The 17180-nt window shown below is 38.6% G+C and overlaps 1 protein-coding gene across 2 annotated transcripts; it reads left to right on the top strand.

Moving 5' to 3' along the window:
* Positions 1-7904: 7904 nt before the first annotated feature.
* Positions 7905-14157, top strand: LOC103705777 (cell division protein FtsZ homolog 2-2, chloroplastic-like). 2 transcript variants are annotated; one of them, XM_008789630.5, is made up of 9 exons: positions 7905-8143; positions 8334-8393; positions 8517-9284; positions 10382-10681; positions 11503-11593; positions 12471-12595; positions 13143-13235; positions 13721-13786; positions 13875-14157. In XM_008789630.5, exons 3-9 carry the CDS (start codon positions 8631-8633, stop codon positions 14004-14006), a joined length of 1461 nt encoding a protein of 486 aa, XP_008787852.2. In that variant the 5' UTR covers positions 7905-8143; positions 8334-8393; positions 8517-8630; the 3' UTR covers positions 14007-14157. The 2 variants fall into 2 exon arrangements, with proteins under 2 accessions (XP_008787852.2, XP_008787860.2); XM_008789638.5 differs by having other exon boundaries at positions 8006-8143; positions 8524-9284.
* Positions 14158-17180: the final 3023 nt, after the last annotated feature.

The raw sequence follows: 17180 nt of genomic DNA, 5'->3' as shown, positions 1-17180 counted from the left end.
ATCTTGCGCTCCCCAGCCATTTTAAAAGTACTCAACGAAGCCAGTACATGATAAGAGACAAGCAACCTCAACCCCGCTCCATCATTAAAAAAGTCTATGAAGTTTTTGTCATGTTCCCTTTTAGGACCACGGGGGTGACTTGAACTTTGACAACTGAGGGCCTTTTGATAAGCACGGCGTTGCCTTCTTTCTGCCCCTCCCATCTCTCAACTAAAGCACTGCAAATAATCATCCGACAAGCTAACCCACTTGGGATTAAATTCTTCCCCTTGAAGTGGATTTGTTTGGTATTTATCTATTTGTTGATGGGTCAACATCCATGCCTTGTCCAAACACCTAAAACCCATTCCACGCCAAGATTCGTCTCCACAGACACAAGCTTAAACAATGGCCTTGCGTATGGCCATGGAAACAGTAATATACTCTCCTATGGCTCCTTACGGCGGCACCCCCTTCCCTCTCCTGAGGATCCCTGTGCCCATATCATGTATATTGTTTGTGTTTTGATTATTAGCTAATTGATGAGGTCCGGGTGGCTCCTTTTTGCCTCTCTTACAAAAAAAAAAAAAAAGAAAAAAAGAAAAAAAAAAGAAAAAGAAAAAGAAAAAAAAACTAATGGATTGATGAGGTCTACGAAATTGGAAAAATACTGCCAGCCTCACTGCTGATTGTATGTATACAATCCCTCGCCTAAGTGAGAGAGGTCCATTTCAGTGCAGAGATGGAAGCTAAATATTTTATGCTGCACCTGTCGCTACTTTTGTAGGTGATAGGCCTCCTCCAATTATTCTTTTTTTAAACCAATCATTGGCCTAAAAAAGCTATAGAATACATACATATATGCCATGGATTAGGTGATCTATAATTTGAGTTGATTCATTATTTAAGCTTTCTGATGCAAAGAACATCGTGCTTCTGGTATGGAAAACTGATGGGAATGCAAGGCTTCCGAAGATTGCTTTATAGTAGTTTATTGGAGAGGTCTCGTCTCGTCTCGTCTTCAGAAATGGCAACCAGGGATCCTTCTGGACCATTTTGTAGTAATTTATATACCATGAACGTCACAATAAATTAATCAATAACACAGTTTTCTTGGGTTGCATCCGCGATTATTGATGTAATGTCATCTGAATTAGAGAGGCACGAACTCCTGCATTCAACTTAGAGATGCATTTGTTATGTCAAAAATAGTATCTGCATCAACTAAAATTCACCAGCATGAATGCGTAGCTCTAAGATGTAGAGCTTCTTAATATATATGCTGTATAATTTAAGCACTGTTTTGAGCATCAGTTCAGAAGGAAACTTGCAAAATCCTCATGCAAATATTCACAGAAATAAATCACTTAAAATAAATCTTGATATGAAAGTTGCCGCATTCGGGCAGAGTAGAAAGCATTATTTTGCTATGTAGAGCATGCATTAATTGCAACCCTGATATGGCAATGCATGTATCAAGTCTTTTCATGTCTCCACTAAGAATATGCAATAGAGAAAGCAGTAATAAAGAAATCCACAGCTGCATGCAAGCATCTTATGCAAAGAATCTGGTAGGTGTTCTTTGTTGTACACATACCAGGCCAGTTATTATACTCGCATACTGGCAATAATGTCATTCCATCTTGCAGGATGGAGGAACTCAAAAGCATACCAAAGAAATCTTATTGTAACAACCAGGAGGGGACTTAAACATCGAACAGCACTGGTAAAATAACACATACATGATGCCATAAGCCACTCCATCTTCAATGCTTAGATGAGTTTAATAACTGTCATTATCATTAAGAGCACCAAGAAGAATTTCCCAGGGCCCCATGGATCCTAATAGCATTGACATGGACCAGACCTGGAAACGTTAGAGTGAATCGGCCCAGCCAACCTCATTGTTGCAGCAGTTAGATGCTTGCAACTCTGCATGACGAGAATAGAGTTCCCTAAGAGTACTTGGTTGTGGCATAACAATCCATATTTATGCAATTAAACGTCCCAATTTCCAGCAGGTGAACAAGCTCTTCAACAAAACAAAGCAGACCAGTGTTTGGGAGATCTTAATTGGATTTAATGTTGCAAAAAAAATGTTATTGAATTAATCTCTGGGAAGAATTTTCTGGTACAATTTTTTGATTTTTTTTTGGGAGAGAAAGAAAGAGAGAGAAAGATGGAAGCCGGCAGGCAGAGGCCGGAGAGCCGCCTCCGGCCCCTGTTTCGAACTATGAAATCAAAGCCACTTACATTAAAACATAAACATTTATGCAGACCTTGTAAGACCAAGAGATGTTTTAAACCTCAGTGACAGAATTTACTGCACTTGCAAATCGAGTATACGGTATACACGACTTAGCAGCTCCATAAGTTTGGTAGAATACAATTCAAAAATCAAACATCAGTCTGTAAGTAGTGCAGAAACTATATGTCATCTTTCCTTTCCATTTTTTATGATCAAATTGTGTACCAAGAAAGGTACAGCCCACAAACCCAGGCCTCCAAAAGGAATAGAATTTTTGAAATGTTATAAATTATATTAAATTCCAGGTAGTAATAAAATGTTCAAGTTAATTAAATACCGAGTATTCAAATCAATTAGACAAATCATCTGAAACTTCAATTTTCACAACAGAGTTGGGGGACTAAAAATCATCTTAAGATTTTTAAAAACAAGAGACTATGATACAAAAAGATATGATTATCATACAAAAAGATAAATAAAATAATAGAAGAAACCAATGACCATATTCAGCTTCCTATAATCACAACGATATACAATACAGGTTTTTCAAGCTTGGAAAGATCACCGTGGATCCATTCAATGCCTAATAACCAGATCCAAACTACATGCAATTTGAATCCATTAAATACCATGGTTACATTGAAATCCAACAATGTCACCGCAACCCCAAAAAAATCAAAAAGGGGAAGGAGAATAACATAAAAATTCATTAAAAATCCAAACAACAGTACTTTCTTATTCAAAGTAAAAGTATTTTCTTCAGCATAAGAAGATACTGAACATGATTGAAAAAAGAAAAGAACAGAAAAGAAAAAAAAAGAATTAAAAATTGTGCAACTGGGTCTCATGGAAGAGAATGAGAAAAAATCAGATTTTTCTTAACAACAAACCAAATCTTATGACCCTAACAACATCTATTATATATATCTAAAATAGAGGCTGAGTTTGTGCCAAGCTCTCCATTCGCCATGTGGACACCTATACGATTAATATCATAAATATAATTCCTAATTTTCGATAATAAGTAGGGCTCTTATCTCTACTCTATTTTATTATCTTTTCTATTCTATTACCTATTTCATTATATCTATTTTATATTGTACTTTAAGAATTGTTGGAAAAAAGAAAATAAATTGCACTTTGCACGCCACATGGTTATACGCTAGTATATATCTGAAAGAGAGGCTCAACTTATATAGAATCCTCCATTTACTATATGGATATCGTCTTGATGACAGTTATTAATTATACTGGCTAACTTGAAATTTTATTATGGTATATCCTCCAAAAACATCTTAACATATATTTGTTTTTCTTGTCACTAATATTTACATCACTTTTATGCACAAAATAGACATCAATTTTTCTTGGAATTATGTATAAAATGATCTAATGGTGGATTATAGTTAGAATAGAAATTTTTATGAGAGCTAAGAGCAGGCGGTCGAGTGAAGAGCGCCATCCAAGATGTCGACATTTCGATGAAGCACCCAATGCATTGTACATTAGCATAGGAATTTTATGGGCGCTAGGATTAGGCGGTCAAGTGAAAAGAGGGATCCAAATCTTTCAATTCTCTAGCGAAGCACCAACATATTACATGATGATCGGATCGCAAGAGAGCAACCAACATTGGTTAGCGAGCCTCGGCTAACTTTTTATGTGTACATAGGATAAACTTATCTTTGATCGTGCATCGCACGAGTTATATGCTAATATATTATTAAAACTAGGACAATTTCTCATCCAAAACAAAAGAATATTTTTTTCGGCACAAGAAAATTCCAAACAAAACTAGTAAAATAATTAAAGAATAATAAATTGGCAACTGAACAATTGATTTCCATGGAGAATGAGAAAAAGGAATTTTCTCTTCAACAGGTAACAAAATCCAATAGTTCAATCATATACATTGCTAAAACTAGCACATTTTCTTATCAAAGTAAAAGAATAAGTTTGTCGGTATAAGAAAATTCAAAGTTCGCTAGTAAAAACTTGGGTAAAAAAAGTATTGTGGTTCAAATCTGGCCCGAGGGTGACCACGCCGGAGGAGTCGAGGGAGCCGCTGGGCGTCAGGGAAAAGGGGGCAAGGTCCGCCACCTGCGTGCCGGAGTACCTGCACAAAACCTTACCGGTATTTCCGGTGAGGGCCCTCCGACGATCAAGTTAGGAAGGTGTATATTTGGTTGTTCTTCACAGAGAGAGAGAGAGAAAGAGTCCCCCCTTGAGGTTACTTGACGGGGCTATTTATAGTCCTGATGGAGATGCCTAAGTGGGGAGGCATTGTCCGCTTTCATCATGAGGGGGGATGGCTCTTAGTCGAATGATGCACAGCTAGAGCTGGGAGGTGGCGGGCAATGCCCCCCATTCCTGAGAACGGTAAAGTGTTGATAGTCATAGCAGGGCATGGCTGGAGCAGTTATGGAGCCGTCCTTTGACTGTCATGGACCAGCTACTGAAGCGTGGCGTAGTGGCATTGCAATGTACGGCCACGTACGAGGGCGTGGGCACACACATAGTTGCAGCCGTTGGCAAGGCCGAGTACGTCGAGAGGTCGCATCATGCATTCAATGAGGTCGGCCTGATGGGTGGTGTGGTAAGCCCAGCACCTCGGATTCCGAGGTACGCCTGGCGGAGTGCCCCGAGTCAAGGATCGGGGCATATTACTGAAGAGGACGTCCTGGCCTTAGTCGGGTGAGTCGGTGGGTACTGAAGGTCGGGGAAGCTTTCGGCGTAGTCCGAGGTCGAGCTGATTCTAGGCCTGACCGAGGACATGTCTGGTCGGCATCGGTGCTTATTGGGCCAAAATTGGGTGGCCCTTTTGTTGTAAGCCGGACGATCCATTTCGCCTCCCGTCAAAAAGAGAAATTGAGTAACTGGTATGGACAGAGAAGAACAAAAAAAGGATAGGATTTTTTTTTTCAACAGGATATGGAAAGACCAAGAAATGGAGGCAGAAGAAGAAGTTACTCAAAAGAAAGAAGAAGAAAGGGTGAGGAAAGGAGAGGAGAGAATGCGAGTGGAGGCTCTTCATTTCCTTTCTATTTCTTGGGTTCTGGAGCACCATTACACACGTGCGAGATGGCTGGCATGTGCTAAGTGCTAGGGTTTTGTTCAAGCATATAGTAGTTCGAGTTTAAATTAATGACCATTATCTAGACCCCCTTTAAATTATAAGTTGTTTCCTTATTTTAATAAGATTTTTTTGCATGAATTTCCTTCTAAAAATTTAAATTTGCATGACTACTCTCTTAAAACCTATATTTATTTCTATACCCTCATAAAACACTAATTTTGCACAAATTCCCCTAATATAATGGTTCTTCTAACATCATTAATAAAAACCATATTTATTCTAATTAAAAATAAAATAAAATTTTGAAATTACTTTTTTATTCCCTATTGTGATCACCTTATAAATGTTTTTTTTGCATATCTACCCATTAAGGATATTTTAGTCATTTTAATTTGAAACCATTAATTTTTTAGACATTAGATAGCGTAGGTACATTTGCAAAAACAAGGATTAAAAAAAAAAGTCAAAATAGCAAAACAAGTATTTTACGAGGGTATACATGCAAATATCACGTTCGGAAGGGTATTCATGCAAAATTCGATATTTAGGAGGGTATTCATGAAAAAAATCCTTTTAATAACATATGCATAATAGGAATATTTATTGTCATATGAACAAAAATAATATTTTTAAATTCAAATATGCATGCTAAGGGCAAACACAATAAATTTTTATTTCTTAAACAGTTATTTGAACAAAATATCATTTTTTGGTTTAATTATAAAGAATAAGATCCATCAATTATTGGTTTCATGAACCAATCCAACATAAATTGGGGATTTCAACAACTCTGCAGGATTTTTAAATTATTAACTCTGAGGATAGAGGGCCAATTAATGTTGATCAGGCTTTAGACCTGCACATTAGACTCCTCCACAACCAATCCTCTTTGAAGAAGCCACCAGTGGGCTCTCCATTCTCGGATTTATCCATTTGAAGCATGCAATAGTCTATCCCTTGCATCCTGAGTTATGCCATATAGCTAGAGCTCGCCAATCCAGTATCATAGACATCCCAGTGTGGAAACTCACTCAAAATGGCTTGTTCACTGTTGGTTCCTTCTACAACTTCCTTTTAACTCTAGCAGATTGAGATGTGCCTACTACTACTACTACTTCTTCTTCTTCTTCTTCTTCTTCTTTTGGCTGAAACAGACATATTATACAATACGGGTACGAATACACCCAGTAGAATCGGCAAACAAAAGGTTCCGAAATACACCAGGCATCTTATCCTTTTCAACTCATAGGGCGCCTCCTGAGTGATGTGCCTACTTCAAATTCATTTGGAAGGCTACAACTTGGGAGAAAGTAAAACTGTTCTTATGGTTAGCCACCAGAAACAAACTGCACATAGGGGAGATTCTCATAAACAAAGATTGGAATATTAGTTCAGGCTCCGCATTGTGCAATGCGAGAGTAGAATCAATCAACCACTTGTTCTTCAGATGCTCCTTTGCCAAGAGCCTGTGGACCACCAACAAGTTGCAGGTAAAATTAAGAGGACAACCATCATCATTCTAGGATCTCTGGAGAGGATGGTAAAGTAGCATTCTTGGTTCATCCAAACTACTGTTATATGCTCTCCTCTCTGCATTTTTTTTTTATTGTTGTCAACTGTATCCCCTGAATCATGTATCCCCTGCTCCTTTTGCTCACACTTTGTACATTTCTGTAACCTTTCGTTCTGAGTAAAAAAGGGGTAGTAGCTGTTTGCTGCATCCTATTTCCATCAAAAAAAGATGGCATGAGATGTTGAACAAGATATTTGCTTAACCAGTGAAAAAATACTTAACCATACCCAAATGGCTATCCATCATACAATGTCTATAATAGATATTTGCTTGTTATAAATTATAAATTATCATATGTAAGTTGATCTCATAGAGTTAGGCATGATCAGTGGCATTATGCATCGAAGGAACATCTTAATTATGATAAATCATCATAATTTCCCTGCTTAGTTATAATCAATTTTCACTTATATATAATAGGTATTTGCATACCACCACCCTTATCCTACCAAATAAAAAGATAAAATTTTTAAAAGTTCTATTGGATGCAGGCATGCAACTTCTTAAACAAACCTGGTACGTGCTATGAGGGCCATTTATGCAATTTTTGTATCCACCTATGTGTTGCGGGTGGGCGATATAGTTATGGTTTGACAGCTTTAGAGGCAGAGCTCAGAGCAGCATAAAAAGGCATATCTTATGTTTGGAGGAGATTGGGGACGGAGCGCATCATCATTGAGGGAGATTCGGCCATGGTGATCGATTGGATATAAGAGGAGGGGAGTAGGATGGACGGACACTCTCTTATTGACGACATACGACCGATGGTGCTAGATTGCATGGAGTTTTAGGTGGCACAAGTGTATAGAGAGGCGAACAGGGCTGTTGACTGGATCGCCTCTTATGTAGCGTAGCACACCGGGAAGGTCCTCTGGACGCATCAGAAGACTCCTCCTCTACAGTTATATCATTTTGTAGCTCTTGACTATACTAGTTGCATCTACATCAGAGTAGGATGAGCAACCATCATATCAAAAATAAAAAATAAAAATAATAATAATAATAATGTTGTGAACCCATCGTTAATCGGACGGCTACTGTAACTCACGGGTACAATATGGGACACTCCCTCAGTCCCTTGCTCTCTGTAGTGCTCGCAGGCTGGTAGGCTGCGACCGCGACGGAAGTCGGTGGGGTTTTACGGCCCAACAACCAACCCTCGCTGATAAGGGCTCGCCGATCTCCGCCTCTCCTCCCTCTTCACCCGTTCCCTTCTTTGCCTCTTTGGCTCCCCCACGAAAAGAAGTCTCGTCCGCTCTCTGTGGAGGTCTCTACTTCTTTCCCCCTTAATTGCGTCCGTTTTAGCTTTTGTCTCTGGAATTATCTTTGGATTTCGCGTTGTTTTCCATGGATTCTCTCCCATTTCTCAGCTTTCTTCTCAAAATTTCTTGTTGATGGCTTTTTGGTATAATTTCTGTTTTTTTTTTTTCTGAAAAATTACCTGGTTCTGTGATTAGGTCTGGAGATATAGAGCGCATTTTTGGCATTGAACGTGAATTGGAGGTGCAAATTCCAAGGTATTTTTAGTTTTTTTTTTAACGATCTGATTCTATGATTTTTATGCTCTCATCTGTTAATATAGCTTTTTCCTGACTCTAATTATAGTTACTATTTTTGATTCTTTTGCTCCAAAACACTAGGTCTTAGAGGGGCGGTCTCAGATGGAATTGCAAACTTCTGGAATTGTAGGTGTTTGAAACTCCTGGCTGCAAATAAATTCATACCAATCACCGGGGATTCAGTTTGCTGCGAAAATGGCAACACAAGTAGCATACTTTACGCCATTTAGTCGACAATGTTCGGTTGGAACTCTACGGAGTCCTGGAGGAAGAATTTTAGCTGAGGGTTGGACCGGTAGAAATAGCTCATTCAAAATGCTTAGCAAAGAGAATGGCCTGTTGGAAATGGGGCAGAGTGTTGTTTCTTGCGCTTCTCGTGTTCGGTGTTCTGCTAACTCTCACAGCATCAGCTCATTTCACAGTAAAGATCCTTTCTTGAATCTCCACCCTGAGGTTTCCTTGCTGCAAGGAGACAAGAATGACACAGTTATCGATCTGAGGAAAGAGAATGTGGGTGGTAGTGTTGTGGAGAGCTTAAGAGGCTCATCTGTTCCAAATGATTATAATGAGGCAAAGATCAAGGTCATTGGCATTGGCGGCGGGGGTTCCAATGCTGTGAATAGGATGATTGAGAGTGACATGAAGGGTGTGGAGTTTTGGATTGTTAACACGGATGTTCAAGCGATGAGGATGTCACCTGTCTTTCCTGAGCATCGCTTGCAAATTGGCCAGGAGCTGACCAGAGGGCTTGGTGCTGGTGGGAACCCAGATATTGGTATGAATGCTGCAGAGGAAAGCAAGGAGTCGATACAGGAGGCAGTTTACGGTGCTGATATGGTCTTTGTGACGGTAATTAGATCATGTTGTTTGGGATATTGTTTTTATTCATAAAGCACAGTTGTTTCCTCATTGAGTTTGTTTATGTTAAAATTCTGATTGTCATCATCATTGAATTTCTAGGATCTCATGCATTACACCCTTGGCTATTTTTTGTTGAGGTCAAGAGGAATGATGATGATGCTTTAACTGAAGCATCTGGTGCCTGTTTTCTTTAAAGAGCTGTTATTCATGTTTGAAAACAATGTTTACTGTTCGTAGTTTCCCCGCATAATGCACAATCGCATTGTTGTTTGTTTCTTTTATTTTTTTTGTAAACCTAAGCACAAACACTATTGATTACTACTATTATTGTAGTGATTAAACAATAATTTGACATGCATAGATAATTTTTATGCATGTTCACAAACACATCTGCTATGTCCATCTTTATATACAGAATTCTTAAGGTTAAGTATAAAGTGAAACCGGTTAAGTATCAAATTATTAATAAAAAGAAAAAAAAGGAAAAAAAGGAATGTTATATAACAAAGCTGAAGTTTTCTTGTATGCATGTGCTTTGTGAGATTTCCCTTAAGATTGTTATAAACTTACTAATCTGTGGCGATATTCTTTGCTAAGACATTCCTTTCAGAGAGGGAACCAAAGGGGTAACAAAGAGAGTTTTTTTCACGGTGTCGGTTGGTGTTAGTCACCGAGTTAAGCATGATCTGCTATTGTACTGAAATTAATCTTTCTATAGAGTTTTGTTTCAAAGCATATTGTTTTGTGTTTATTCGTTTTTCTTCTTTTCTGTTCTCCAACTTATTACATTTTTCTTTTAAGCATGATCTGCTATTGTTCTGAATTTAATCTTTCTACTAGAGTTTTGTTTCAAAGCAAATTGTTTTGTGTTTCTGCTCTTCTTTCATCTTTTCTGTTCTCCAACTTATTACATTTTCCTTTTTTATCAGTTTGAGCTTCTTTTATCATTGAGATACTAACATCACTAGTAATTTGAAAAAAAGCGAGCTTATTTCTCTTCATTACAGTTAGTAAAGCCATCTCCCTAAATGTACGAATTCACAATTTTGTTTTCATGAGATTGTAAGATGAAACTCTATTTTCAGGCTGGCATGGGTGGGGGAACTGGAACTGGTGGTGCCCCTGTAATTGCTGGGCTTACGAAATCAATGGGCATCTTAACTGTGGGCATTGTCACAATCCCATTCTCCTTTGAAGGACGAAGACGGGCAGTTCAGGCACAGGAAGGAATTTCGGCTTTAAGAGAAAATGTTGATACACTTATTGTCATCCCAAATGACAAGCTGTTGACGGCTGTCTCTCCAAATACTCCTGTGACAGAAGCATTTAACTTGGCTGATGATATACTTCGACAAGGTGTTCGTGGGATATCTGATATAATCACGGTATATGTGCAACCATCCTTTTATACAATTCACTGACTTATCTAGTTCTTTTTTTTTTCATGCATAAGCAACACTGGATCTGTAAGCAATTTTAGGCACTGGAAGTTAGGGCTTAGGGGTTGGCTGCAGTTTTTCTCCAAAAATCTGCAACTGGAAATATCTGAGAGAAAGGATTATGATGAAGGTGTAATATCTGCTTGACTTTTTGGTTGCTAGGGTAGTGAATAAGATAAGGTGGGATTCTAGGGTTGAAAGAAACTTGGTTTAAGGATGATTTACAATTGAGCTTGAATAAACCCCATATGAAACTCAGTATTGGTTTTCTACTGAGCAGTAGACTCCAGTTTCTTGGCTGCATCGGTTTGCCAGCAAAAGTGAAAGTATAATGCCCTCACACCACCTTAGTGAGAATAAATGCAAAAGTATCAATAGATCAATTCACATACCCACCTTCAAGATGGAAGTGATGCCAATTATCCATTGATGCAACTCATCAATTTTCATTGGTCATTATTGATGAATTGTAGCCAAAAGCAATTCTACCATCTTCCTTGACCCAAAATATGAGTAAGTTTTATCAGCAATGTGGCTCCAAGATGGGCTCTACTTTCAGCCTTATTCAAATTGGTTATTACTAAACGTTAATAATGATGGAATTAGATTGTTTATGGTATTCGTTTCTAACATCTTTTGACTTCTTTTCTGGACATCTATTTCTTGCACGAAGAAATCTACTCTGCTAATAGAAACTACATATGTTTGCTGGATGGACCTTTGAGCTAACATACGGGGATCTAATCAGTGAGATATGTTAATCGCAGATTCCAGGTTTGGTTAATGTTGACTTTGCTGATGTGCGAGCCATTATGGAAAATGCAGGTTCATCTTTAATGGGCATAGGAACTGCAACAGGTAATTCAAAGAATCAAAAGTTTGTATAGATATGATTTCCATGATTGTGTTGAAGCTTGGAAAAAATGCCCCTCAGTTTCTGCTATGTTGTTCAGTTTATATTTGCACATTTGCATTTATTGAAGTTTGTTGCTTCCTTGTTAGAAAATTCTTAATCGTACTTAAATGCTATACAGGAACTTGTGGACGTAATTGTTATAGCCTTAGTTCATCTGAAAAGTTAAATAGGTTGAGCGACACCTTGAAGGGTACTGTAATTGCTATTGTAGAATGACTTACTTTGTGGAAATGGAACGTGTATGGCTTATCATACAGCTTTTTTTGGGTATCCTGATGATAATGGGAACTGGGAGATGGGGTTTCATCCTTAACTTTAGCTCTTGCCTTGGGAATACCCAGCCACACAGACTCTTTAAGAATTTATGTTGATGAAATGCTGTCCATTTTATATGTTCTGAAGCTGAGTATCTTATACTGTTACTGCTTGCTTTTGTTTTAGAGACATCATGGAGAGGAGGTTGCTAGGAGCATGGGTAGAGTGGGTTTTTCTTAGCAGGAATTACATACGCTTCACGTCTTTAGGATGCCTTTTTAATGGGAGACTGTGCTATCCAGATCCCAGTAAGATCTAGTCATAGCTGGTTTTAGGATCAGAAACAAAAGACTCAAGCTTGGTAAATTATATCTATACATTCTAGCAGCTTGCATATAATTCTGGGTGCAAGAAAATCTTATAGATGTTTTCTTCTATTATTCTGCTTCTTTGGAAGAGTAGATCTATGATGGATGAGTATTTGCTCTTAGCTAAACAAACTATATTGTAAAATATATACAATCTGTCAAATTATATTATGCATAATTTAACATTACTTTGCAGGCAAGACGAGGGCAAGAGATGCTGCTTTAAATGCTATTCAGTCCCCTTTACTAGATATCGGTATTGAAAGGGCTACTGGAATTGTTTGGAATATCACTGGAGGAAGTGATTTAACATTATACGAGGTAGGCTCCATCTCCTGCTTATTTCCCATTAACTTCCTCAACTACTTGTAGTTTGTAAGGAGTTCCATTTACTGCCCTGTAATGTGTAAAGTAGGTTATCCAGCCCCAACATTGAGGATGGATGTACTGGTCTCAGTTGATATCAAGGCATGCACCTTAGGAGTCCAAAAAACCATCTGAAAATGTTGTATTGGAAAAAACACTGCCTGGTTTCTGATTTTGCAGTAGTATCCTTAAGAGACTACTGTAGTTACATAACTTGCTGTGGTTTACCTTCTCCATCTCCAATATCTCCATCCTTCTCTCACCATGTGTATCTTATTGTTGTTTCCCCATTATTACCTAAAGAAAGGAGTTTCTGAAGTTTATGGAACAATATATGTTCTTCCAATTATTGTATCCTCCACAGACAAACAATTGATCACCATATTGCTTATAGGTTTAGATATGTGTGAGCTTATTGCTCATGATGACTTGGGGATGTGTTAATCTGTTCAGCCCTCAGTTGTTCCCTTCCTTTGGTGTTCACCTGGTTAATGATCTGCAGGTAAATGCCGCAGCAGAAGTAATTTATGACCTCGTCGATCCAAGTGCAAATTTAATATTTGGGGCAGTGATAGATCAGTCACTCGGTGGTCAAGTAAGTTGGGATTTTACGATTTAAAATGGCATAGTTGTACTGCATTATTTTTTTGTGCAATCACAATTTTGGGGCTGTCTTTTAATATTCATCTATTATCAGATTAACCGAAAGATTTGTATGTGTTGAACTTGTGCTACTCTTAGATCCCTACCTGACTGAATATGCATTTTTTCAGTTAGGTGCTAAATAATAATTTTGGATAAAATATTGAGTAAATTATATTGTTCTTTAAATACTTTTACTTGAAATCAGTTGTAGAGATCATATACTAGATACATCTGATGTCTATAATATTCTATGCATACATCACTACCAATGGATTACATTCAGGGAAAAAACAAATGTGATGAACCACTATGCTTACCTTTATGATTCAGTATGATCATCAAGGACAAAGGGCCACCCAAAAAACTTGCTGGCAAATATAGTCAAATTTTCAAGAGAGTGTTATGATGATAATTTGTTGATTAATTTGCATTCAGGTGAGCATAACTCTGATTGCCACTGGATTCAAACGCCAGGATGAACCAGAAGGGCAAACTTTGCAAGTATATCACTCATTCTTGTCATCCTATATTTTCGTTTTGTTTTGATCCTCTTCTTTTTCTGATACATCTTGTGTATGTAACCAAAAAGGGTTCCCAACTGGGTCATGGAGATAGCCTGGGGATCAACCGACGCCCAACCTCTTACGTCACTGAAGGCAATATGGTGGAGATCCCAGAGTTTCTAAGGAAGAAAGGACGCTCCCGTTTTCCAAGAGCTTGACAGGCGACGTTTTGTAATATACTATATCTTTGTCGCAGTTTTCCGAAATTGCTTCTCAGCGTTATGCCAAAGTCCCTGACCTTCAATGAAAGTAACAAATCATGTAAATCAGAGTATTTTTTCTTTAATTCCACAATTTTTTCTTTTCTCATATCTAATTTAAGTAGAAAGTCCCTGATCCGACGGTCAATATCGTGAAAAAAAAATCAATCATTCCTCTCGGGCAAAAGATACAACCCCAGGCGAAAGCAGATGATCCATCTAAATCATATCCAAGGAATCGGATTGATTGATTTCAATTGATGTGAGGTGTTCACCGTAATTCCTTGCTTGGTTTCTCTTGAGATATACTAATTCTACTTTGCTTTAAAAGTTCTCTTTTTTTATCTTTGATCAAGACTTATGGAGAAAGGAATGAATAGTGAGGAAGATTTGTAAATCTGACATGAAATTAGCGTAATTTTTACGATTACTGAGAAAAAGGTACATAATCACTGGAATGCTTTTTTTTTCTTATTGGGATTGATCAAACTAAAGTTCTCTCTCAAAGGGTTGGTAAACTGATTCTCCGATAACTAATATTCCGCTTGTTAACTTAATTAGTGACAGAATTTTAGAAATAATGTGCAAGATTGTCCAAGTGGAAGTAAAAAAAATAATACAAAATATATACGTTTATATACGTTTTTTCTTTCTCTTTGCGGGTACCTTTTTTATTTTTTGTGAGTTTGTCATATTGCTGGTCATCCTCTACGGACCATACCAAATTATATATTGTGGTTTCAGTTTAAGCCTAAATAAACAAAAACCTCATGGTTTAAGTAGATACGAATATAGAGATGAATCTTTTGATAAATTACATGCCCATCATTAAAAATATCTCATCGTCCTATTACCATTGTTCATGTAATGTGCTATGATGATCTAATTTATTATAATCTTTATCAACCATCTTAATAAAGCCTAAAAAAGAAAAAGAATGGCAATCCAGTTCAGCGTTATCGTTTGCGCGAATTTTGAATTGAGCGAACACAGAGAAGATGAGAAAGAAAAAGCCTAGCTAGCACAGCTTCAAGTGAAAGATGGAAAGCTTTGATTTTTTTTTTTTTTTTTTTTTTCTGTATTCACTTTTTTGCTGTAAAGTTGTAGAGATATAATAAACCTATATATTAGTCATTAGGAGTAGATTATAAGCGAAGAGAGAGAACGTAAGCGTTATAACTGAGATTAATTTACCTGGCCCATGTCCTGCCAAGCCATCATATTTCATTGGTCAACATCTCACCTATGAGAGAATCCATGTGAACTTTAAGCGTGATTAAAGCTGGCCACCCAAAATATCCAATCAAATTATCCCATTTCGTTGGCCCAAAGGAGCACCAACCTCACGGTATGAATTCCCACTCGCTTCTCATGTGGAGGCGGCCTCACAACCTCCTAACATGAACACGTACCGCTTCCACACACCATATGAACCAAAGTTCCAACGTGTCCGCTCGGCCCCCACCCACTCTCTCTTCGTTCCCATTCCTTGCACCACTAGTTCTTTTCTCCTCTCTTGCGATCTTTTTAGCTCCAACAACTCTCCCTTTGACACCATAAGATCAAGGAGATGAGAAAGAGAACAAGGAGAGAGGAGGAGGAGGAGCCCTTCTCATTTACCAAAGGAGACAGCATGCTTCACACGAGCTGCATGGAGAACCCCGAGGAGAAAACTCGAGTATCAGATTCCCATGAGGACCCGCTTCCACCCTCTGAGAGCCTTCAAGTGAAGAATTCGGAGGAACTCGTTGCCCCCGATATATCTTCGAAGAATGGTGTTAAAGGAAAGATAGAGTGCTACAATAATCCTGAGAGCTCGCAGTCGGAGATCCCGACGGAGGCGAGCTCTAAGGGACCTTCGGTTGAAGACTGCGGGCGAGAGAAGCTCAAGAGGCACAGGATGGAGATGGCAGGCCGGGTTTGGATACCGGAGAAATGGGGGCAGGAGAGCTTGCTGAAGGATTGGGCAGACTGTGCAGCCTTTGATAGATCTCTCGTCCCCAAGGGATTGACGTTGGCTCGAGAGGCTTTGATGGACGAACGCCGACGGGTGAATTCCGGCCAGCTGCGGATAGAGAACCAATGCTGAATATGTTAGTCTTGAAGGTCATCTTGTGGGCTGGCTCTCATTAATTTGCTTTCCTTTTAATTTGTTATCATGAGATTATTTCTTCCTTTTGTTAATATAAACAAAGACACAAGGTCAATATGAAGAGATAACCTGCCTATCTCCATCTTGTTTGATAAAGCCGCATGTGTTAATCTTGTCGATCACAGTTTATGCATAGATGAGCTGCAAGTTCTCTACATTCTATTCATAATTAACCAGGCATGCATGCTTTTTGGTCTGAGTTTAATTCATTTTCCAGCAACAGCATTTTTTTTTTTTTTTGAGTAAGACTTGGTGACAACAAATTCAAACTGCCTTTTTGTTTAATATCATCAAAAGATCAATATTGTTTTATTCATATTTAGATGTTGGTATATGGTTTATGTTGAGATGGTTTTTTTTTTTTTGACCATGTGTTGGGCACCCTGGCCGGTTTTACTCATACCCTTCCCACCTGTGGGCCCGGCTCGGTTACCTCTCTGGGCTCCGGCACGAATATCATATGTGAGTACGTCACATCTGGCACCACCGAGGTTACCAGCAGAGCGATACGCCCTTCCAGACCCCGTATCCAAGCAGGGAGCATCCGGTCTCCACAATTTAATCGACGCTCGTGCGTTTCGAACTCGGAACTACTTGGTTGGAAGTAAGGCCACGCTCCCACTGGGACCCTCCCCACCTGTGGGCCCGGCTCGGTTACCTCTCTGGGCTCTGGCACGAATATCATATGTGAGTACGTCACACCTGGTACCACCGAGGTTACCAGCAGAGCGATACGCCCTTCCAGACCCCGTGTCCGAGCAGGGAGCATCTGGTCTCTACAATTTAATCGACGCCCGTGCATTTCGAACTCGGAACCACTTGATTGGAAGTAAGGCCACACTCCCACTGGGCTACCACCTCAGTGGTGTTGAGATGGTTTTGCAATGATAAATTTATGCTCTTTATTGTTAAAATTAATGATCGTTACCTTTTACATTAAAATCACAGAGTTAGGCCACTAAAGATATCTTCTTGCAACA

Source organism: Phoenix dactylifera, chromosome 4 (genome assembly GCF_051530095.1).
Source record: "Phoenix dactylifera cultivar Ajwa chromosome 4, Ajwa_hap1_PhDact_Kaust_v1.1, whole genome shotgun sequence".
Lineage (NCBI taxonomy): Eukaryota > Viridiplantae > Streptophyta > Magnoliopsida > Arecales > Arecaceae > Phoenix > Phoenix dactylifera.
Note: the sequence above shows the minus strand (reverse complement) of the source record. Positions and strands in the feature narration are given on the sequence as shown.